This window comes from Cydia amplana, chromosome 8 (genome assembly GCF_948474715.1).
Source record: "Cydia amplana chromosome 8, ilCydAmpl1.1, whole genome shotgun sequence".
NCBI lineage: Eukaryota > Metazoa > Arthropoda > Insecta > Lepidoptera > Tortricidae > Cydia > Cydia amplana.
In genome coordinates, this window is record NC_086076.1 from 3943659 (window position 1) to 3967953 (window position 24295).

A 24295-nucleotide genomic window follows, 5' to 3' on the forward strand; every position below is an offset into this window, starting at 1 on the left:
TTTTAATTTATTTGGGGAAAATAATTAATGTCAAATCTTATCTCTATTTTTATTTATGAAATTCTGGTTTTCTGATGTAGAGACGAGGTACTGAGTATTACAATCATGTTTCTAAGGTATTTACAAAATAAAATCTTAAATATCAAGTTGGGATTAGGAACACAGTCTATTCGGAGATAGAAAATCGACGACTAGCTGTTTAGGGAACCTTTGGCAGGCAAGAGTAATCCAAAGGATATTTTGAGTGAAATAATGCTCATCTTGATATTTCAGTCTCATAAAATATAGTATATTTTTAACAAATAAACTTAGTACTTCGTTCATACTTCTAAAAGACTAGAAATACAGTTTATATTTTAGTTCTGGGGAATGGAAATGGGATTCGCATCCCTAGCTTTTGAAATAAAAAAGAATAGTAATTTTGATGACTGATGGATACTTTGACACTTCTCTTCATAGTCATCTAGGCACGCATAGGTTCCGAAGTGTTGGTCATAGCCCGTCTGGCTAAAGAGGTAGGGTAGGAGTTCCAATTGACCTTGCTGATTGGACTAGGAGCCCCCAAACCTGCATCGAGCGTATGGGTAGCATATTTCGTATAGAAGCTGGTAGTTGATACAATAGTATCAACCCATTTACACCTAGCATTTCAAGTTAATAAACTTGAAATGCTAGGTGTAAATGGGCTTACCCCAGGAGTGCTACTCAGATGTTATCCCGGAGGCTTAATAGATTGTAGCAGGCTTTTACCAACCCCATTTTTAAACTCATTTTACCAATATTTTTCTTTATATTAGTATTATCATATATGCTGCATTTACCTAAATAATATCTTTTGAAGTAAAATATAACGCCATTTACATTACACTAATAAATTCTATTGACTTTAAGTACTATTTCTGCAATTTAATATTTTTTTCTAGTAAGTCATTCGTTGACATCATAATAACCGTACTTCCAATATCATAATATATTTATCCTAAGGTCCAGGTAATTGTAAATAAAATCAGAGTCCAAAATATAGCTGATATTCATTAAAGAACTTAGGGTACCGCGGTTCACTTCGAGGGGTCCTAACGCTAGACTAGACGATCACGACTAAATCACATGGCCAAATTTCAGGGGTAAATCTAAAGGGGGTGTTTATATTATAGTTAGTTAAGTAAGTAAGTAATTAGGTAGTGGGAGGTTACAAGTTATATGAGTTCCTACGTAAAATAAATTAAAATGTACATCTGACTGCTATAACATAAAACAAAATAACGTGATTTATATAGAAAGATGGACCAATTAACTGCCCTCCTAACGATAAGTGCAATAACTCATATTAAAATGTCATTTAATTGTAACGCGCTGTTGGTGCAGACAAGGCTAGGCTGATGGCGTGTCTAGGCCTGAGGCTGGGGCATGGTTGCGTGCACTTCCCTCTCCACACATGAGTACCCTTCTCGACAACAACTCCATGCGGGTGGCTGTCGCTCTTCGCCTGGGCTGCGATGTTTGCGAACCTCACATATGCATCTGCGGCACTATGGTTGAGAGTAATGGTCATCATGCGTTGAGTTGTTGTCGGTGTCTGGGGAGGTTTCCACGCCACCACGCCCTGAATGATATTGTGCGGAGGGCACTTTTATCAGCAAATGTGCCTTGCATGTTGGAACCTCCAGGCCTTAGTCGGTCCGACGGCAAAAGACCTGACGGGTTGACGCTTATTCCGTGGGAGAAGGGTAAGTGTCTAATTTGGGATGCCACGTTAGCACTTTTGCCGCCTCGCACATTGGGCGAACGTCCCGGACGGCAGGAGCGGCGGCTGAATTTGCGGCACTTCGGAAGCGCGATAAGTACTCGGCGCTGCTGACAAAGTATATTTTTGTCCCGTTGGCAGTGGAGACGTCCGGGTGTTGGTGTGCTGAGGCCAAAATTTTCTTGGGTGAATTGGGGCAGCGTTTAAGCGAGAGAGGTAATGACCCTCGTTCCGGGTCTTTCCTGATGCAGAGGCTGTCCATCGCGGTTCAGCGTGGCAATGCGGCGAGCGTGATGGGCACCTTTGCATCTGGAAGGGCGCGGGACGAGTTGTTTGACTGAGTTGTGGCCTTGTTGAGTTTAGTTTTAATTTAGTTTATAGTTAACTTTAATGTATTCCTTATTAGATATCCATTGTAAAAGGTAATGATTTAATTGTATACCTATGTGTCACACAATTGAATGATATTTCAAAATTAGTTATTGCAGTTATCGTTAGGAGGGCAGTTAATGAGTCTTGTTCAAAACTGTCGACAGCTTCTATCGTTCACAATAAAACGACATTTACCCTTCTACTAATGAACGAACTTATTTCAAGAGAAGCTAACTGCAGCAAAAGTCACAACTCCAATACCAAGTTGCACGCGTGACTAAAATAAAAGTACAATCCCACAAACTTATTCTTGCTGTTCCATACGGCACCACACTGGAACATACCCGATAAATTTGTACGAGAATCGACTAGCTCCTAATCTATTCAACTGCAGCAATAAGTTGGCACGGTACGGTCAGAAAATGAAGATAATAATCGCGAGTTGTCGGAATCTAATAGAAGAGAAAATTGGACATCCAAAGTTTATCATTTTGTGGGATGTTTTGCCAAAAAATAATTTGATAAGTTTTGGAGGAACATACTGTATTTGTAACTTAACAGTGCATATGCAGCAGGCTATGCGATATTCTACGTAGATACATACTATGTACAACTAGGAATGAGAAAAAAAACATGAAATTACAAATAGCTATGAAATGAGGGGAAAAACCCTGAAGAATTGGCCTATAAGATTATCAAGCCAATTCGACCATACACTTGACATCGAAACGATATCTGAATGACGTCAGTTATCATTCGCGCGTGCGTCCTGCTCTCGCTAATAAATGTACGAACAAGTCTGAACGTAATGAACGCGCGAATGATAACTAATTTACACCATTTAGACATGGTTTTGATGTCAAGTGTACGCTTGAATTGGCCTGAGACTTGAAACCGCTCTTAACACGTCAGATAAAATTGAAAACGAAATCACCTGTTATCTACATTTCCACCAATCCCACCGTCTCAGACATTAAATAGGCAAAGTTTTTATCTGTGCTCGGTTGGATGACTACTTTTTATAACTTTCGCTGTGGGCACTGAAATGCTCGCTTTATTTCAGTCACGCGTCTGTTAATGAAAATAATAGAAGTTTCATACATGGGTAGAGGTTACTTGATTGATGGATCTTGCTAGGTTTCAAGAAAAATATGGATCACTTGTTGCCTACTCTTAATGTGTCTTTTCTTTTCTTTGACGTATTTTAAAATGTAAAAGAAAATAAATCTAGCACCAGCCATACCTGGGATAATTATCCGATATTTATCGGATAATTATCGCGATATTTATCAAAGACCTTAATTATCTGGATAATTTCGAACCCCGACTAAAACGGCCTCCTAGCCTAGTAGTGACCCCTACGAGGTCCCGGGTTCGATTATTATAAATTATTAAATAACACTAGCTAGGTAAAATATTTTTGCAAACCCTTCAATTATCCCGAATAATCATTTCGGAAACTAGCAAATAAACTAACAAAAATTTCCTACCGCAGCATAAATAAATCATCATATGTGTTAATTTAAGCGCGATAGTTCAATAAATGGATAATATTTGCAATTTGTAGGCTGACCTACATAAATTACTCGTTACTTACACGCTATTGTATAAGATTTGGAATTAATTGATTACGATAGTGTTTTATTAGTTTTGGGCCACATTTTGGGCTTAAATGTTATAGCCATTTCCTTATTTTACTTGTCAATGTGTTAATTTAAGCGAGATAGTTCAATAAATGGATAATATTTGCAATTTGTAGGCTGACCTACATACATTACTCGTTACTTACACGCTATTGTATAAGATTTGGAATTAATTGATTACGATAGTGTTTTATTAATGTTGGGCTTAAATGTTATAAGCCATTTCCTTGTTTTACTTGTGATTTAAAATTCATGACAGAGTGTATGAAAAGTACCTTCACTTGCAATGATATTTTTTTCGATCAAAATTGTATAGGTACGTAACCGCCTGCAATGATACCTAATAACTTGTCAGTCCATCTTCTGTGCGATTTAACTTTTATATCTTTAGTCAAAACTGTTTTATAAAATCATGTATAAGTAATAGCCTCCTAAGGCCCAAGGTCCTACCCATAGTACTTATGAACTTTGTTATTCAGACCCAGCTCCTTCAACAATCATAGTCATAGTGATTAGTGTAGTCATAGCGTACCACGGTCCTACCAGTAGGACTTAATAGGAAACCCATCATTTTGTTTTCAAAATTCGCGCTTATCGAAATTGGCGTGTACGAACTTCTAAAGGACTGTTTTGTTTCGTCTGTGAGCCCTTTAACAAGTTCGTAAAAAAACCAAAGTGTTGTACAAGGTGCTGTATAAGTAAGTACAATAACATTAAAAAAAAGTCTTCTAAGTATTTGGATCTGAATGAGTATAAAACAATAGTACTACTGGTACTAGGGGCCGTACTCACTAAATACAAAATTTTTCATTGGGCCTTAGGAGGATAGACTGAAGTTATTAAATATAAAGCAGAGTAGGTAAAAGTAGATAAGTAATAAGAAATACGTTTATCATCGGCACCAAAGTTTCGCTCTCTGGTACCAAATACCCCAATTACAATACGTAGGTAGGCATAAAACGATAAATTGTAAACCGCAATTATTCAGGGAACCTCCGCGGTAAGCAGAGCTTTAATTCAAAATGTTTGCACTCGCACCCTCCTGAGGGCCTCTACATAGTTCAACGCATACTTACGTCGATTTCAACAAAAAGGGTTATAAAAAAACGTCTGCTTATGTTTTCCCGGATTTTGGTTTATTTTATTCGTTATATTTGATTTTTTGGGAGGGTTTTGGAAACATGGAGATAATAACTAGTTGAGTAGGAAATGAAAATCATATTTTATTTATTCACTACTTAGCAAATCCACATGTTAACAAGTGTTATAAAACTTATAAATCTGAATTTTGATTACCGTAAATGGGCGTTTTTTTTTTAAAGTTGTCCCCTACACTTTTTTTTTCAAATTTGGGATTTTTTATGTTATTTCTACTCAAAATCACGAGCTCTTTCTATCCTAATAGGAGAAAAAAAGTGTCCTAAGGTTATTATTTCTATTCCGTCACAATTTTTCATAGACTTTGTATGGCGGTCGCGGAATGGAAAGACCGAAAAATTTATGGAAATTTTGGGACACTTTTTTTCTCCTATTAGGATAGAAAGAGCTCGTGATTCTGAGTAGAAATAACTTAAAAAATCCCAAATTTGAAAAAAAAAAAGTGTAGGGGACAACTTTAAAAAAAAAACGCCCAAATGCATCTCTTTTGTTTCGTTCGACAAAAGTGACAAAAGAAATTCAACCATATTTCCTTCACTATGGATATCAAATTCAGCTGCCATTTTTTTATAAATAGCCAAAAAAGGTTTATGGACAAAAAATTACATAATTATATAATTATACAAATTGTAATTATAATTATTATAATTATTATTAATTACATATGTCAATCCAATTATGATTAAAAATTATTTATATTTAAAACCTTTTTAAACGAACTAAACATAACAGACCTAGCACTAGTAAGTGCTCTAATTCCTATAGCTCAATATAAATCATATTTATCCAATACAAAATCGTTTCGAAAAAAATATCGACAAATAAGAGAGGGTTCGCTTATTGCGACCATTACACGTATAAAACTATCGTTAATGGCGTCCTTGACCAAAACAAAACCAATTACGTTTCATATAAATCACCGAAAAACGCTGTGGGCAATTCTGCAAAACTATCAACTTCCCAATAAGAACCTAAGTCCTAAACCGCTAAGTTGAAAATAGATTGTGGGCTGATTCTGCGGTCAGTTCAATTCCAAGGGATAAAGCATTCAAATGCCAATCGTAACCTGTGGAGCATTGGGTTCAAATTGCAATGACCTGTGTATTCTTATAGTACGAACGCTTGTTGTTCTTTTGGTATCGTTTAGACATCTGCTGTGTAAATACAGGCGAAATCAATTCGGTTAGGGCTGAGATAAAGTATTTTGTGTGACATTCGGATCCTCGAAAATCTGGTTACTACTTATTTGGACCGCAATTTATCTTAATGCCTTGTTAACTATACATGTGATATTATACATATATTAATATGTACACATGTTAAGTTTAAGTTTACTATCCGAAGAATTAGGGTGTAATTCTAAAGTTAGGTTCAAACTGCACCCGCGTTATACTGTGTGTATTTATTCTGGTGCAATCTGGGGTCCGTTTCTCAAAAACTTATAACTTGTAATACAAGTGGAAGTCCCTTTCTAACAAAAGCTGTCAAAAATGGACATCCGCTTGTATTACAAGTTCCATGCTTTTGAGAAATGGGCCCCTGAATCCGTATGTTACCCTAAATTGTCCAGAAAAGAGGTCCTAAGCTGGACTTACAAGATTTTCACAACAACATGTATAAAACTCCTCTTAGGCTGAGTTATCTTTGACAAAGACACTGAAGATCTAGTCAGGATATATTACATCCAGGACCCTTCGTTACACCTCTGCCTTTGTACATCTACAACACCGTCTGCCCAGATACAAACGTTGCCTTGTCAGTGTGGTAAATCGAATGTGACCTACGACACAATCAGGCATTGGGAGGATCAAACAATGTGAGAGGGCCAGTTCACCTTGACCTCTCTTAGTTGGTATTTTTAATGATGAGAAGGGTTTATGTAAACTGGTGTCTAAACAGAGCCTTGGTTATTCAGGTGATTTTGGTAAAGTGCCTGTCCTAGGTCCGTATTACAGTTGTATCTAGAATTAGGTAGAGTAAACCTGACATGTGACGTGTAAATAAGTAGTTCTAGTGGAAGTGGAAGGAAGTAAGTGCAGTGACTATGCGCTTTTGTCTCAGGCGATGCCGTTTGGCATGATTGTTAGGTCTAAGTTCATCTAATGTTTCAGCCACGAGATTAACTGGCTACCCCCCCCCCCCCTAAAAAAAACATTTCAATAATGCTCGACAGTCGAATTAATCGATGACTGCGTGTAAAATTTTGAGTGATCATTCAAAATAATGCCGAAAACGTGGAGAGTTTCTCGGCTACCATTGGCACGCGCTAAGTAATCGCTAGTCGTCTGCGCCGGTCAGCCAAACGCGCGCTAGTTGAAGCTTCTCGAGCGAAACATATCGAGCAATTTTTTTAAATATATTTAATATCCCTTATATCATGTTGTAGGTATAAATGTCAATCTAAGCAACAAGTACAATCTCTCAAGCTTGTATAATGGGCTAGTGAACGTGTACCCTGGTATGTCCTGTTCGTGTCTGGTGTTACACGTTGTCCTTTGTTACACGACCTGTCTCGATTGTCCCTTGTCCGGTAAATTGAAGGAAACGTCTTGAGGGCACACCGCAAAGCATTTGTGTGAATTAATAGGTACTCGTAACTGGACAAAAGGGTAATCTATCGTTTTCTATGGATTGCACATAGGGACCTAGTATAACCAGTATTAATTTTAAGTTTATGTCAAAGATAATGTACCTAAATGTAAAAACCGCTTCATCAGTTTTAATGCAAAAATATGACCTACCTACGTGTAGGGGACGTAAGGGTTCCTTATATAAGTCCGACCCACGCTTGACTGCACATTTTTAATAGGTTTTCCTGTCATCTATAGGTAAAAAACTATTTTTCACCTCAGCAGCTCGAACAAGGGTACTTTGATTCTTAAAAACAGTGAGCAAAATGCGATTTTGCTCACTGAGTGAGACAAAATGACATTCAAGTGACCTTTATAGTCAAATGTGATTTTAACATGCGGGGTCTAATAAAAGTTCGAAATACTTGGGTTCTATTATCTCTGTCCCTTTCACACTGTTAGCATAAAGAAACAGACAAAAAAAGTTAAAACGACATTCAACGGTATATTCACGGTTTATAATAGACCCCCGAAAAACTTCAGACCGCATCGTTCCAAACCACGTACGAGTATGAATTCTTAATAATCAATTAATAAAAATAAAGTTTAAGATTTGATAAAAACTGATAAAATACTATATTTTAGGTATTTTATTGTACAATTAAAATAATGAACTCAAAAAATACACAGATCATCACGCAAAATTAATTATTTTACTTTTAAGAATTTCTACCATAGTTGACAAATAGTACGTATCCGCAATTCGGACCGTATCTTACAAAGATTTTTTTTACAAAAAAAAGTTGTCGATTGAAGTGTCAGTTAATGTTTGTTATTTCTATATTATTTTACTGGAATTTATTATTACGTTTTGTTTTTGTGTTCCATTGCGGTAATTAAACTTAAATGTTTGTATATCTTAAGAAAACATGAGTGCAGGTATTGATGAAGATGGATTACATTTTTCAAGTTGTCTAATAGGTATGTTCTCACTGCTCAGGTGAAAACTGTTGTGTACTACACGAGATCAAAGTTATTTACATCTCGTGCGCTTTTGAGTCCCTTACTACGCTCAAGATTCTAAATTAGAATCTTTCGCTGGCACGGGACTCAAATAAGCACTCGAAGAAATATCAAACTTTGATCACTTGTTGTACAAATAACTATTGTGTAGGTATCTTTATCAAAATTTTAGACCCAGTATTATAGTTTCGGAGATAAAGGGGGGAATGGTCGGACAGACAGACAGACAGACGCACGAGTGATCCTGATCCTATAAGGGTTCCGTTTAATCCTTTTCACCTATTCTGTAAAGAAAAAATAATTATCATCTATGCTCGATCTTTTACGGTTGTGGCCACAGAACATTATTAAACAGGTTAGAATGGCTATCGCGCGCAGTTAGTATCGGAACCGGTGTCGCTGCTCGTTCCTCTCCACATTTACTAACACTCGCGCAACGGTAGTAAAAACTTGTGTGCCTGGTGAATGGATACGCCTCCTTTAGACAGATTTGATGTCTGGCTTCTTAATCTGAAGGTTATTGTGGCGCAAAAAGGCATGTTTACTTCGTTTTCGGTCAGCGCGAGCGAGTAGCATGCGAGCGTTTGCTCAAAACCGGCGGCGACACGTACCCTGCTCGCATCGCCTTTCTAACTTGTTCTGTGGTTGTGGCGTCAGTTTTCTTTACTAAAAAATAATTTTAATTCTTGTAAATTGTATATTTTGCTTCTTTGGATGTTTTACATAATTCTTTGTTTTGCTAAATAGTACAAAAAATACAAAGCCGCCTTTGAACTTTGAAATAAATTTACAATCGAATAAAAATGATCTTATTAACGAAATTGTCAGGTATTGCTAGCGGCTAGCTTCATAAAACGACGATGTAGGTAATGAAGTTAGGTTCCTAAGTAGATTACCTCACAAAACGTTTCCAGGCAATCTATCTCAAATGCCCAGGTATTCTCGCAAGACCCACTTAAATTTTGTAGTATCTACTGTTTTTTTTACGGGTTTTCGTGCGGTTAAATATTTTTTACAACTTCAAATGTTTCTTACCTAAAAACACCTTTATTTCTAAACCACAGTTTTTCTAATTAAAAAACCAGATTGCTTCATTTTATTTGTGAAAATTTAGTTCTGATTTCGGGGTCTATGAGAAATGAAGCGTTTTCCCGAATCTCAATAACATACCCAAAGAAAAGTAATTTTCGATATTTTATCGAGAATTTCTAAAATTATGATAGTTTAATTCCCAATACAGCTGCCTTAGCCGACGACCGGGCGCCCTACATGTAACGTAGTCCTTAAGTAGGCCTCAAGCTGGCAAATTTTGAAACCCAGTCGTCAGCAGGCTATCTAACTATACCTTAGTCGAAAACGTTCCCTATATTTCAAACCAGGGATGTTGCGGATGCAGATTTTTTGACATCCGCGGATGCGGATGCGGATATTTAGAGGCTCACATCCGTGGATGCGGATGTCAAGATTAGGTACTTAGAAAACGTCAAATAATACATTCTTAGTATTTAAAAAAAAACGAAACGTTTAGTATTTGAGCAAGAATATAGGTGCGTATTTAATAAACAGTAACCTGGCCGACTTTTCTGGATCTAGCCGATTTCGTTATAGGTATAATGACGAAATTACCTAGCACTTACGCCGCCGCTAAGACGTTCCTGTACCGACTTGTTCGACATCCGCATCCGCATAAGCATCTATTTTATGCGGATGCGGATGCAGATGCGGATGTTGAAAATAATGCGGAAGTTCCGCGGTTGCGGATGCGGATGTCCGCAATATCCCTGTTTTAAACCACAGGCCCAACTGTCCACAGTGTCCAACGTGACGATACAAATCGGACGTTCACCAAAGTCCCCGGTCCCCGCGTTCTACATTGCAAATCGACGCGTTTACCGACTCTAACCAGATTCCAGAGAGGTAATGGCGAATTTCAACGTCAGTGACGCCAATTCGAACTTACATTTTGATATCAAAATGATTATTAGTCGCGTAGTACTTCGCTCGTACTTCTTGATACATGTATTGGCGCAAGCGAAACGCACGGGCGAATTATAACAAAATGTCATCGTTTTGACATCAAAATTTAAGTTAGAATTGGCTTCAGTGACTGTCTGACTAACGACTCTCAGTTGCAGATGATTTAGAAAGAGTTTTTCTTAATTATATCTGATTAAGGTCTCTGTTGCATTATAATATAATGAGCCACAGTACGCAGTGTATGTACTTAAAAGTAGCAAAATTTCAGTAGAACATTGTAATTATTTTATTCTTTAAAGTACCTAGGTATCTTTTTAGACATTTTGTTCTTCGCAATATCTAAATATGCAAACTCCAACCGAATAACATCGCTTAGCCGTAGTTTCCACTGTCGCGATCAGTCAACTCGACTATCGCATTGTTCGGAACTAGGCCGAGGCGCGATAATGCTCTTCAATGTTCAACGCTTAACTATTTGTGACGTCACGATCAGTGAGACTTCACAGTGAGACTAGGGGCCCGATTCGGATTTTTAACTAGATATCTATTAGACATCACCAAGATATGATAACGATATTTTTAAGATCTAGCCTGTCAAATTTGACATTTCCATGATTCTGGAGACATTGACATTGGTTGCCCGAATTGAGCTGCAAAAGATATCTAGTTGAAATCTAAACTACCAGGTATCTAGTACATATCGTATCGTTCTCTTCTCTAGAACGGATCTTGTTTTCCGAATTCCGCGGTAGGATTGAGCCATTCAACGCATAACAGATATGGCACTGTTGGAAAAATAACAAGGCATTTGATATGATATAAATACTTATATAATAACTTAATTTTGTATTAAGCAGAAACGACTGCGAACGATGCTATTAAGCTTCGAAATAAATTAAAAGTGGAAATGTTCACTGTCTTGGGTGGGACTTGAACCCACGACCACTGGAACACTAGTACAGTGCTCTGCCATCTTGTATAATAGACAGGTTTCATTTACAGTGCTACTTGAAAATACACATTTTAAAAACACATACCCTTTAACATATATTATCTTTATCGATACCTAGGAACATCCAATATGTCATTAAATTATCCACCCTAAAATCCTACGTCTGATATTAACAATCAATCATGTTATATAAAAGAGGCATGTTAAATGCACATAGATATAAAATATCATTTATTCTAGATAGTACAGTCATAAAGCCCAACCGAGTCCTGATACTTAAAGAGCACCCTCCATAACGAAACCGTGAAAGTAAATGTACTAAATACTCGTAAAAATCCCTTCGGAAAGAGTTTTGTAACAAAAATATTAACACTATTTCTATAAAAAAAAAACGTAATAAGCCTTATCGGAGGCTAGCAGCTGTGGTAGGGTCACCCGAATAAATATAGATTAACCAGCGAAAATATGAGCTGAACATCTAACCTTCTAACTTGCGAATTTACCCAATTCTGAACTTTAGTCTGGTGAATATAAGGCGGTATTTAATTGGCAATTTCGTTGCCAAAGGTACGGTGTTCTGCCAACATGTTTATACGTAATTATGTGATATAGATATAAATGGTTTTCTTTTACCTAGAGAATATTGTGAGAGGGATTTGTTTGTAAATTATGGGTTGTACAAGGGTTTTTACGGTCGAATTGTATGTGACAGAGGTAGGATACAGTACTTGGTATCAAAAAAGTATTTAAAATCCCGTTATTATAATTATGATTATTAAAGTTAAAAACCTTTTCGGAATTCTTTAAATTTATTTGTTAAAAAACTAGGCACTTTGCCCTTGATCATTAACTACGTTTAGTTAAAAACTTTTACGGCAAAATTTGATGAAAACAGCATTTAAATTGGTCTATGCTCGTTCTAAATAACTGTTAGGTTAGGTTAGGTAATAGGTAACCTATTAGGCGATAAAACTAAAAAAAAAACACAATATTGTTTCAATTGCACCGGCATTCGAAACCGTCCAGCTGCACGCTGTTTTAAAAACCTAAACCGAAATTGAGTTTGAAGTTTAGTTGCACACCGACCCACGCATGCCGACTTAAAAACGGGATTCAATTTACATTTTAATGTCAAAGTCTGGCGACGGAGCGGTGACAACATTGGGCCGGGCGGCATGAAAACTGACCAAAATAAAACTGACCTATCTTCCACATAGCACGTTTTCTTCAAACAGAGCAAAGTCAAAGAGCACACAGGTCAAGATACAATAGTCGACAAATTGGAAGTTTTTCTGAACTATTTTCTAGAAATTTCGAATATGAATGGAAGCTCAAGTCTAGCCTTTGTTAGGCGGTCGTGTTGGTGAACAATGAAGGTTTTTTGTTATGTGGAGTTTTTGATGTCCGTGACGTGTGAGGAAGTAATTTAAAACGTATGCTTGGGTGTAAGCTTACAAGATTTTTCTATAGTAGTTTATGCAACAGTGATATAATAAGGGTTCTTAAAATTCAAGGGTCGAAGTTACAAAACGAGACGTAGTCGAGTTTTGTAAAAAAAGACCCGAGAATTTTAAGAACCAATTATGAGCTGTTGCATACATTACTTTTTCTATGTAAGCTGCAGCAAAAAAAAAAAAAAAAAAAAAAAAAAAAAAAAAAAAAAAAAAAAAAAAAAAAAAGTTATTATTAAAAAAAAAAGTTATTATTAAAAAAAAAGAGTTATTATTGTAAATGAAAACATACCTCTTTCAATCAAGATGATCGGAACTTGTATCTTTAAAAAAAATAAAGCAGTTGTATTATACTCATAAGATGACTGCTAGCAGTCATCTTATGAGCCTATAGACAAAGCATTCAAATGACATTGCTTTAGATATCACTGTCAGTCATTTAATTGACACATTTAAGTGCTGGAGTAGAAAAAACATATTTTGTTAACAGATGTTGGGCGCCATTATAGGTCATCTCATCGTACTGCTGCGCGGATAAATATTAACGATTTGTGTGATTCATGCGTAAGCGTCATTCTAGATCTGTGTGACAAGATTTAACGAAGCTGGGAGCCCAATTTAGACCGTAACAACTTGTTACGGTTTCAACTAGTTTTGACATGACCTTCAGGTCGTATCAAAATGAGATCAAGCACGTAACAGAATGTTTAATCTGAATCGGGCTTCAGGACAATGTTTGAGGCAGCTTTGTCCTTTGTAAGGCGCTCCTTACACGTCCCTACGTGAGCTGATGCCAGGAACTCGTTACCTCTCCGCTTTCCTTAGCTTTTAAGGAAACGGTCGCATTGTATAAATATACAGTTCAGTTATATAATTTAGTACAAATTACGATTTTTAAGTGTAGGTTGGAAGGAATTTGATTCTTTTGAAACTTGAAAAGAACAGTCCAAGTCTGAATTCCCCAGTAGAGTCCTTTTCTTTTTTTAACCACAACTCAAAAAGTTCCGAGCCTCCGAGTAAAGAGTCTGTCAGTAATTTCATAAGTAGGTTTATTTTGATCTAATAAACAGTAAATAAAATAGGCGTTTTTGTACGATTTTACGTATTTACATACAGACAACGTATTTCGATTTATTTATAAATAAGAGTCTGGTGTCTGTGTGGGTGGGTCTGTAAAAAGTTGAAAAGAACTCGAGTTTCTACTTAATTATATGAGATAGAGAAAACTGAGTTGAGTCTTTTAGCAGAGGACTCAATGGAATTTAGTCCAACCAACCGCTACGAATAAGGTGGAATAAATGACGTTAACCAACGCTATGAATAAGGTGTTCAAAATTCAAAAAAAGTTAAGTACTTACATGCCATTTTGACGCGCCTGAAGTTTCATGAGCTACGTAATCTCATTCCTACAAGCTTTCCATTTTTGAAAACCGTTTTCCAATCAATATTCTTTGCCGAGCCGAGTCGATTATTTCGTAACTAGTGTTAACTACTGAAATGACGATTCATAAACACAACACTATTTTTCGAAACATGATGCCCCATCACTAGCACTTGGCATCCGCCATCTTGGATTTATGCAGTCGGATCGATAGCGTCGCTGCTGAGTTTTAATATAAATGCATTTTATAAAGAATTCCCTCGGAGCTCAATGTTCTGTGTAACTTATTACTAGTTAAGTCATAATGAAACGGTCAAAATACTCAGTTCCACTGATAATATTTCCCATGCATTTTCGTGAAAATTATCCCTCACGTAAGTTTAGCTGGCTGAATTGATGATAATTCAATTATTTGCCCGCATCAGATTTACCCTGACACATTGAATATAAGCATCTATTTTAGGAACGGATTATAGAGGTAAGCTCCGAACATTTCATTTCATTAATTTTATACGTAAATGCCGAAGTTAACACCTTTTATTCGACGGGATATACATTTTCCTGATAATGATATTGCCAGTTATCAGTATAACGAGTATTATGTGGCATTTCTAGGTATACCTAAAATAACAGGCGTTTATGGCTATTGGAATTAACGCTTAATATTTCAATCGGTGATTTTAGAGAGTAGATAATTCTATGTTGCCTAATACAGTCAGCAGCAGAAGTTGCTAAGCGGGCGAGATGTTCACAATTACGTTGACACGCTCTTATTCCCTTATTAACAATAAAGTCGCGTCAAGATCATTTTGAACACCTCGCCCGCTTAGCAACTTATGCTGTTGACTGTACAAGGTGTAACAAAAATAGAGGGAATCTGTTTAAGGATATATTCTGATTAGCATTTTTTTTGACGCGAATCATTTTGTTTGAATCGTCGTTTCACATTGGGCGGCGCGTTTCGCGTTTTTCCTGCCAGTAGCGGTGATTTTTTCATTTTTCCTTTAATACTCTTTAAGACGTATCTGCTTGATAAAAAATTGGTTTAACGTTATTATTATTGTGAGCCTATTGGGTCCCACTGCTGGGTAAAGGCCTCCCCGCTTTTCTCCCATTCATCCCGATTTTGAGCTACATCTGGCCCAGTCTCTCAAAAAGGAGTCCAAGTTATCCCGCCATCGCCGACGAGGTCTGCCAGATCCCCGGTTTAATGTTAACTTTGAAAATTTTAATAACGTCATAATTATGTTTATCTACAATTCCCAAAACACAAAAGTAACCGTACTTACCCTCTAAAGGGTTAAACATCCATATATTGGAAAAATAATGAAAACCTCTATGTAAAATAATACACCGCAACGAGTGCACATAATACACTCCTGCAGCTTCGGTGTGAAGCATGTTAAATAAACCAGTTAATACGCAGAATTTGCAGGTAATCTGAAGTAAGTCTAATTAATCAAGCTGGCAATTAAAGCGCTGCGCAATTATTCTAAGCGGGCTCGCGTAACATTACTTTTTGATTGAGTGCCGCCAGCTCTGAGCTCGACGGAGTTACAGCTTGTTTATTCTGCAGTACCTATTGCGATAACTTATTTATAAAATGCTTAAACCTTAAACTTAAAGTTCTTGTTTATCGATTAATAATACCTAATTATACGTGTAATATTACCTGTAAATAAACACTGAAATTAGGTATTCAACTCAGAAATATATTAAATGCGTAAGTTATTTGCTTTTATGACAATATAAATAAGTATTTGAAAATAGGTATAACCAACCCACCTTGTCTCCTAAACGCAGCCTTTTGTATTTTTCAGCCCAACATTCAAGTTCGCCGCTAGCCGCCGCTATGGAGCTTAACAATGGTCACACATTTTCGTTTGTAGTTTTGTAGTCAGTCTCTCTTACACTCGTGAAATGTTCATACGTGATGGCATCCCTTGTGTATAGGTACTCAAATTATCTATAAGCGTGAGTGTCATTCTAGATGTGCTTGCATATTAAATTGCATTTGGGCACAGGGCGGACACGCCATACATCAAAAATCATTTGCGTTTATATGTGTGCGCGGCACGTCTGTAATACACGCGTCATTGTGTATGTGTGGGTAAGTCGCTTTACTGAGATATTTTTAAGAAGTCCACCAGATTCATGTCGCGGCCAGTCGCGGGGCGAGGTAATAATGCGAGAGGGGCGGGGCGGTGCGTGGCCGTTCTGTATGTTAATACTATATTACTTAGTAGTAATAAGTAATAATAGTAATATGAAATAAGGTCTAAGCTATTTAGATAATAAGTTAGATATAAAAAGACTAAATATTTGTACACCTATATGGTAGATCACAGAGTACTGTATCAACTCACTGTCATCTGTATATAACCTGTGTTTCACAAATAAATATTACTTACTTATTCTGTGATTTGGGTGTTAATATATTCCAAAACAATCGAAAATCCTGTGCATTGGTTACTGATGTGCAACTTTTACCTCTATCCATTCAAAGTTGGAGTGATGTCCTAAATAAATGAACTAGGCTCCCAAATTGTGTGGTGGCGATTTGCGGCTTGCAGGCTTGGTCAAACATTAAATGTAACTGCAGCTTTTGGCTACGATGACAGACTGTAATTGGTGGCTAGAAAATAGGATTTGTTAGTGATTTCCAGGGGTCGGACAAAAAGTGCGGATGACGTCAAACCACTTATAGGATGATTTCAAATAGTATTTTTGATTTTCATAAACAATTATCACTTATCATTTATCAACCTCTTTTTTAAACGATATCGCCACTTGAAATGAGTAAGTACGTTTTTGACTGCATGACACATTGTCAATCAGATGAACATTAAATTGACTTCGTTATTGTTTAGCTATTGTATCTTCACGATTATATTTAGCTAAAATTTAGCTATAAAAGTATAATAACATCAAATTATCTTTTTTTATTTTTACTAATCTTACCTACTGTTCCCACTTTTGACTATTAAACCTATTTATCTGAGGATCCCACAGACTTGTTCTAAGTGTTCTAACTAATTTCAAATAATTATACCTTATGGTAACAAGTTTCGTGAAATTTATTTTATTCACTACATCACCCTACCACCTGTATTATTAATTCCATGGATTTATTTACGATTATTTTGTTACTTCATTAATACTACTTTGTTACTACATGTCACACGGAAGTTTAAATACAAACTCAAACATCATCCTGTGTGCAAGATTACGTCATTTTTACGTCATCCGCACTTTTTGTCCGACCCCTGGTGATTTCTATTAGATTATTATTTATTTTCAATTGTATATTATTACCCTGCATACCATAGCAGTGTAATTTGAGTATAAAATACCTAGTGATATAGCCGGGGATCTGACGAGTAAAATTTAAAAAAAAACACGCGACGGCCATATCTTCCGTCGCAAGTTTCGCGCAGCGCGCCATAACTTTTGTTTCATTCCAATTTACTTGCATTAATTAAGTCCCTTCTTGACTGTGTATTCCCCGTATTTATTAACATAACATTGCCCACTTAGTAGGCTTAGGGGAATTTGCGTAGGATAGCCTTCGAATCGTATGTTTGTCTTAGCATCGTGCCAAATCAACTCAATTTACTAGGACTGTTAGATAAATAGCCCTAGCTATGAATATTGGTTTATGGAATGTCGTTTTATATATAATACCTACCTATTTATAAAAATATCTATACGTTACCTATTTATCTGTGACCTAATTAGTCTGATTTAGGGACTAAATCAAATTATTTGTTTAAATCTTTTTGATTTATGTTTTTAAGTAGGTAGTCATAGTCACACTACTTACAGGTGTAGTGCATAATTGTTTTCCATGGTATTTTCTCGGAAACATTAGTAGTTGTCATGCTACTTCAGTCAACCTCAGTACTTTTTGTACGGAGACTGACTGAAATAGCAAGACACGTATGTACGTCTTCGTGAAAATCCGATGGAAAACAATTATGGACTACATCTGTGCATATGTATAGATTATAACTGAAATAGAAGTCATATACTACTACTAGAGATACATTTCCCAAAACTTATATTTGCCGGAGAATTTGATTTTTTTAAATATAAATGGGCTTACTCATGGCCACAGACTAGCCGAGGCGAAGACGTGGCCGACGATGGACCGAGCGTGCCCAGAAGGTGCCTGTTCACCCTTGATTTGAAGGTTGCCGGGTTGTATGAGCTCGGAAATATAGACGCCGGCAAGGAATTTTGGGAGTCCATTACTTTAAAAACTTGGAAAATTAATAATAATATCCTTTAATAAAATAAATCCGCATATACTTACTTCTTAATAGTTTATAAAAATAATATTGTAACTAAACACCATTTACCTACATGTGTCTACAAACTTTCTCCATGTCTATTACCCAGATAAGATAGTACAACCATCTCGCTCACGCTTATTCTCAGTGAGAGAGAGAGAAAGAAGAACCTGAACCCACGGGGCCTTAAAGCAAAGTACCGTAACAAATTGCATTAAGCCGTCCTCAATGAAATTACCCGCCACCATTGTCGCATGATAAATGATCGATTATGGTTCCACGTATTATAATCAGCTCTAGAGTAGAAAGTGGTTTTCAGATTTGGGAACTTTTATGACAGTTCTACTCAGAATCATGAACTCTTTTCTGGGGAATGTAAGCCGGTTTTTAATTGTATGGAATAAAAAAAATATTTTGTAACCGGATTAACCGAAATTTCATACAAATAAAAACTGGTTTACATTCCCTACTCTTTTCATCTTAACAGGAGATAAAAAGTGTCCCAATATTCCCATACGTTTTTCGTTCCTTACCGTCATATAATGAAAAATAGTGATCACTATTCAATACAATAAAAATCTTGAGAGACATTGTTTCTCCTATTAAGTAGGATCAAAACAGCTCGCGTATCTCAGTGGAAATAAAATACGAAATATGAAAAAAGTCAATTGCACAACTAACATAGATACTGTCACCAAAATAGGTTAAGAGTTATAATAATAAGTTACTAATATATTATGGAAAATTTTCTGAAATAAATAATTATCTAATTTAATTTCATTTTAAATAAAGTATACACGCATGAAATATTGATAAATGTAAAATCACAAAAACCTATTGGAAAAGCACTTTTTTTTCCACTAGGATTTTGTGATAAATAGTTATACTTGAAAGAAATTATAAATACGTATTGACAGAAACTAACTTAAATACAGGCGCGGTAGAGCGTTGCAAGAATTACATTAAAACCCCCTCAATGCTATTAATTAGGTTTTATTACGCTCCGCCGCCATTGCCGCATGTTAACCGATCGGTTACTGTTACACGTGTTTAAATGGCTGTCAATTAACACATTAACATACTCTTCACTGAAAGAGTTGAATAAAATATGCTATGTCGAATAGGTTCTAAAATCATTCATTGATTTTTATTTCACGGCTATGAAGCAGCCCCCCTAATGTAATAATGGCGAACATAGGTCGTGCATTGGGATTAATTGATTTTGGCAAAATGGCAAATATCTACTAAACTGGAAACGCTTTCTACTGTGGCAATAGTAATCAATATAGCTTTGTAAGCGTTGCAGAAGCGTAAGTGTTGCTATTACATTAAACTGTCCTTAATGCAATTACCACAGCCGCCATTACAGCATGTTAAACGATCGGCTAATGTCACACGAAGGTATAATAATTACCAGCCAATTATTGTATTATGAACACTTGAACACTTGCTGACGTCTGCAATTAACAACATGTTGATTTAAAGTAACACGATTTTAAAACTGATCTGATTAACTCCCGTTAAAGTTTTAAAATGGTGGCGATAGCGAGATGACCTCGACGCCTTTGATAATAAACTTGTGGGCGACAGGTCAAATCTGGGATACATGGAAGGGGAAGATGAGAGGTTCTTGCCCAGCATTGGTATATACATACATACTAGACTCATATAAAAACATTTATTCAAATAATTCAAGCTAGATAAAATTGATTGAAATGGGAAAAATAATATGTGGAAAAATTATTCGAATATAAGTTGAATTAAAATTTTCAAAGACTTATCTGTCTGTGTGCCGCTTTAGAATAGGTAAGTGTCGTTAAATTGGCATAATTGGGACGCTCAGTAGGACGAAGGCCAATCGGACGTTCCAGGTGTGAAATTTTGTGAGCAGATCGATGGTTAATTTTTTGTTCAGTCATGATTTTTGCGAGTTTTATAGCTCACAGAATCACTAGTAGTTCGTTTGACATCTTCGTTCATTGCCACTGATACGTCGTCGAAGTTTAATAGGGTATCTCGTCGCTTGCACGTCCGTCGTGAGCAGGGGCGTGGCGGTAATTGCATCCAGCAGCGGTTAATGTGATTGTTGCGGTCGCCGGTTAGGGTTGTCAGCGCTGATGTGTCTGACCGACAGATTAGTCAATGTAGGAGGGATTTAACAATTTACGATTTTGATCTTATTTGGACCTTGAAATGCAGAGCGCATGCGAAAGTCGTGCGATACACGCCAATCACCAAGCCAATCAATAAGGTCGCATCAAAACCTGTTGTTAATTTTAATAGGGCTCCAGGAATAAGGCACAGATGTCTGGGAACAAATCTCCGGAAAACACATTTGTGCGTAATCTCTGCCATATGGTGAAAGTTTTGTCCGCAATAACAACAACTAGAACATTTTAGCCAACGACTTTCATAAGCTACATACTGGACGTCCGGTAATTAATGGATAAATTGGTTAACGGTTAACCTTCTATCCCCTAACAGACCTTAGACTGGTCCAAAAAATGGACTTCTAGGTCTAGTAAAAGATTCATGGTTTTCGAGAATATGCATTTTCTTGAATTTACGAAAGCCCCTTGTTGAAGCTTTTCCGAGAATTTATCGTTACTATGCCTGTTCTCGTTTTAAGTGGAAACGCGTTTTCCCTTGTTAAATCTAGTTTTCCGTAACGCTTCGGTGAAAACTAGTTTAAGCTGGGATTTTTCAGTCAAATTAGTTTTCGCGAAGTGCCTGACTAATTGACTAATTGTTCAAAAAATGATTTTGAATAATTAGTACGTTGACACGATGACAACTTCATTCGAAATAAAATTAAATTGGAAAAACCACAAATTGGTCGGAGCGTTAAATATACGTAAACCAATTTCATTAAGCAACAGTTGAATGTAATGGATGTGGTACCACGCTGACATCAAAGCTTGAACTATTCTCTTTTTATCTGAAAACACGCAAAATTCATGAATAAGGGCTCATTTAGACGGCGCGCGAACTCGTATACGATTTTACTTACATTGTGGACCATTGAGGTTACATCAATTCAGCTGACCGATCAAATGACGCAATGTAACGAAACTCGCAAGCGAATTCTCGCACCATCTAAGGGCCACCCGACATCTAGCGTCTTTCGAGCGTCGGCGTCTGGTCAGCGCTATGGAAAATGACGTCGCTGCGCAGTTGCGTCGACGTTGCGTCGAGCAGCGGCCATAGAGTTGTAGACGCCGACGCTCGAAAGACGCTAGATGTGGGGTGGCCCTAAATGAGCCCTAAGTCGTTGAAGACAAGTCGTATATCACTTTTACAATAATTTTACTATCGATGTACATACAATGAGTGATAACTGATAGTAATGCGACAATCATTTGTCTGGCTAACGGATGTGTTTGAAAGTATCCATGCCTCATGAATAAACACACAAATAAATACCTTAACTGGATTCGAACCCGGAACCTCCTACTTCGTAGGTACGTTTATATTTTCCGCCATCCATCATAGGCTCCCGGGTTTCATTGCTCTATAATAGAATATTTATCTTGACGACTGGTCTGGCCTAGTGGGTAGTGACCCTGCCTATGAAGCCGTGGTACTGGGTTCGAATCCCGGTAAGGGCATTTATTTGTGTGATGAGCACTGATATATTTTGTTCCTGAGTCTTGGGTGTTTTCTATGTATTTATGTATTTGTATATTATGTATATCGTTGCCTGAGTAACCACAATACAAGCCTTCTTTAGCTTACTATGGGACTTAGTCAATCTGTGTAAGAATGTCCCTATAATATTTATTTATTTAACTTAATATATGTATCTCCTTGTTCCAGACACAGAAGCCCTAAAAGACGTCCAACTAATAGCGCCATCTGCCGTCCGCCTCGGCGACGAGGTGCAGTTAGGCTGCAAGTGGACGCTGGAGGGGAACGAGACACTTTACAGTGTGAAGTGGTATCGGGGCAGGCAGGAGTTCTTCAGCTATCTGCCTAAGGAGTATCCTTTCACGAGGATATTCCCTCAGCCGGGGATTGATGTTGATGTAAGTATTTTTCTTTACGGTGCTAAATAAGTTCTAGGTCCACAGTGTTAATTCGTTTATTTAATATGTTAATTTGTCTTGTCTGAAAGAAGAAACATCCTGATAAATTATAAACGTAGTCAGTAATATCGGTCATAATCGGCGGTTCAAATCGGCGAGCCAAATTGGCGTTTCCGTCCACACCACCTGATTTGATCAGACAATTTAATCGGATTGCCGAAAAATTGTTGCTCACTTAACTGCCCTTTAATACCATACACGTGTACATTCCCAAACATGCTCGATCATCCAGAAATTTACCTCAAGTATTACCTACAAAAATATTTATCCTTATTGACGCCACAAAAATTATACGTGCGTTAAATTGATAGGTACATATTACATTTAATTTCTTACTTAAAGAGAACATCTAAAACCCTGAAGAAGATTCCAAAATAATTCATTAAAAATATTAGTAAACTTGTAAAAGGAACTCTTGAAGATTTAATTAATCATTAGGGCAAATGACTTTGAGCCATAGTTCTTAACAAGTTAAAACGTGTTTTGTTTTCTTTAGAGGTATGAGAGGCACAGGAAATAAATTCAAGGAGGGACTTCTAAGTTTGAGATAACACTAGTTAATCTAGCAAACAATGAGTTTAATCACGACCCAAATAAAATGCCTAAAATAAGATATAGCTTTAAGTGGCTTGTATATCTTAGAGTTAACAAGGTGATTGCTTGAAAAATGTAATAAGTACGAGGGCGTTTTTTTTTGTTGTCCCCTAAACTTTTGTTTTCAAATTTGGGATTTTTTATGTTATTTCTACTCAGAATCGCGAGCTCTTTCTATCCTAATAGGAGAAAAAAAGTGTCCCAAAATTTCCATACATTTTTCGATCTTTCCATTTCGCGACCGCTATACAAAGTCTATGAATAATAAAATAAATTAATTAAAAATTAAAAACACGACTGCAGTTTAAAAGCGAACTGAAAAGCTAGAAATAATTTTTAGTTATGTTAGGTACTCAACATAATGAATGTAAAATAGAATATAAGTGTTCAGTCAGGGTCATAAACAGCAATCGGAAAAGTTTAGGCTCATTTAGGATCGTGACTGTACTTGCATATTTTATTTCGATTGCAGTCGGGGACCTGTGAATGGGAAAATTTCAATATATCAAGGTCCCCGACTGCAATCGAAATAAAATATGCAGGTACAGTCACGATCCTAAATGAGCCTAAACTTTTCCGATTGCTGTTTATGACCCTGACTGAACACTTATATTCTATTTTACATTCATTATGTTGAGTACCTAACATAACTAAAAATTATTTCTAGCTTTTCAGTTCGCTTTTAAACTGCAGTCGTGTTTTTAATTTTTAATTAATTTATTTTATTTTATACATTTTAGTGACCATACAAACCAACCACATTTTTTATGATTTAAGATAATTTAGTTGCTTCAAGGAGATTTCATCACGTTGATCTTTGATATGTTAGCATAAAACGTGCTTAAAAACCTAACTAGGTCTGACCCAAAAACCAGACGTATTGAAAAGTGCTATATGGCTTAATATCTCTGCAACTACATAATTATTTCCTATTAGTTGGCTTTCGGCCTTCGCAATTAAGATACTTGGGGAAGCTGCAGAAAGCGTGCATCTTTCTTACGCTCCGGGCCTTCGGCCCTACGCGAAGCTCGGCCTTCGGCCTTCGCAATTAGG

General features: G+C 36.6%; 1 protein-coding gene across 1 annotated transcript in view; it reads left to right on the top strand.

Annotated features, from left to right (window-relative positions):
- Window positions 1–24295, top strand: part of LOC134650006 (uncharacterized) — a 261157-nt gene that overhangs the window by 24321 nt on the left and 212541 nt on the right. Inside the window, exon 2 of the mRNA XM_063504821.1 lies at window positions 22380–22588. Within this exon, the coding sequence (XP_063360891.1) occupies window positions 22380–22588 (209 nt within the window). The remainder of the gene's footprint in view (window positions 1–22379; window positions 22589–24295) is intronic.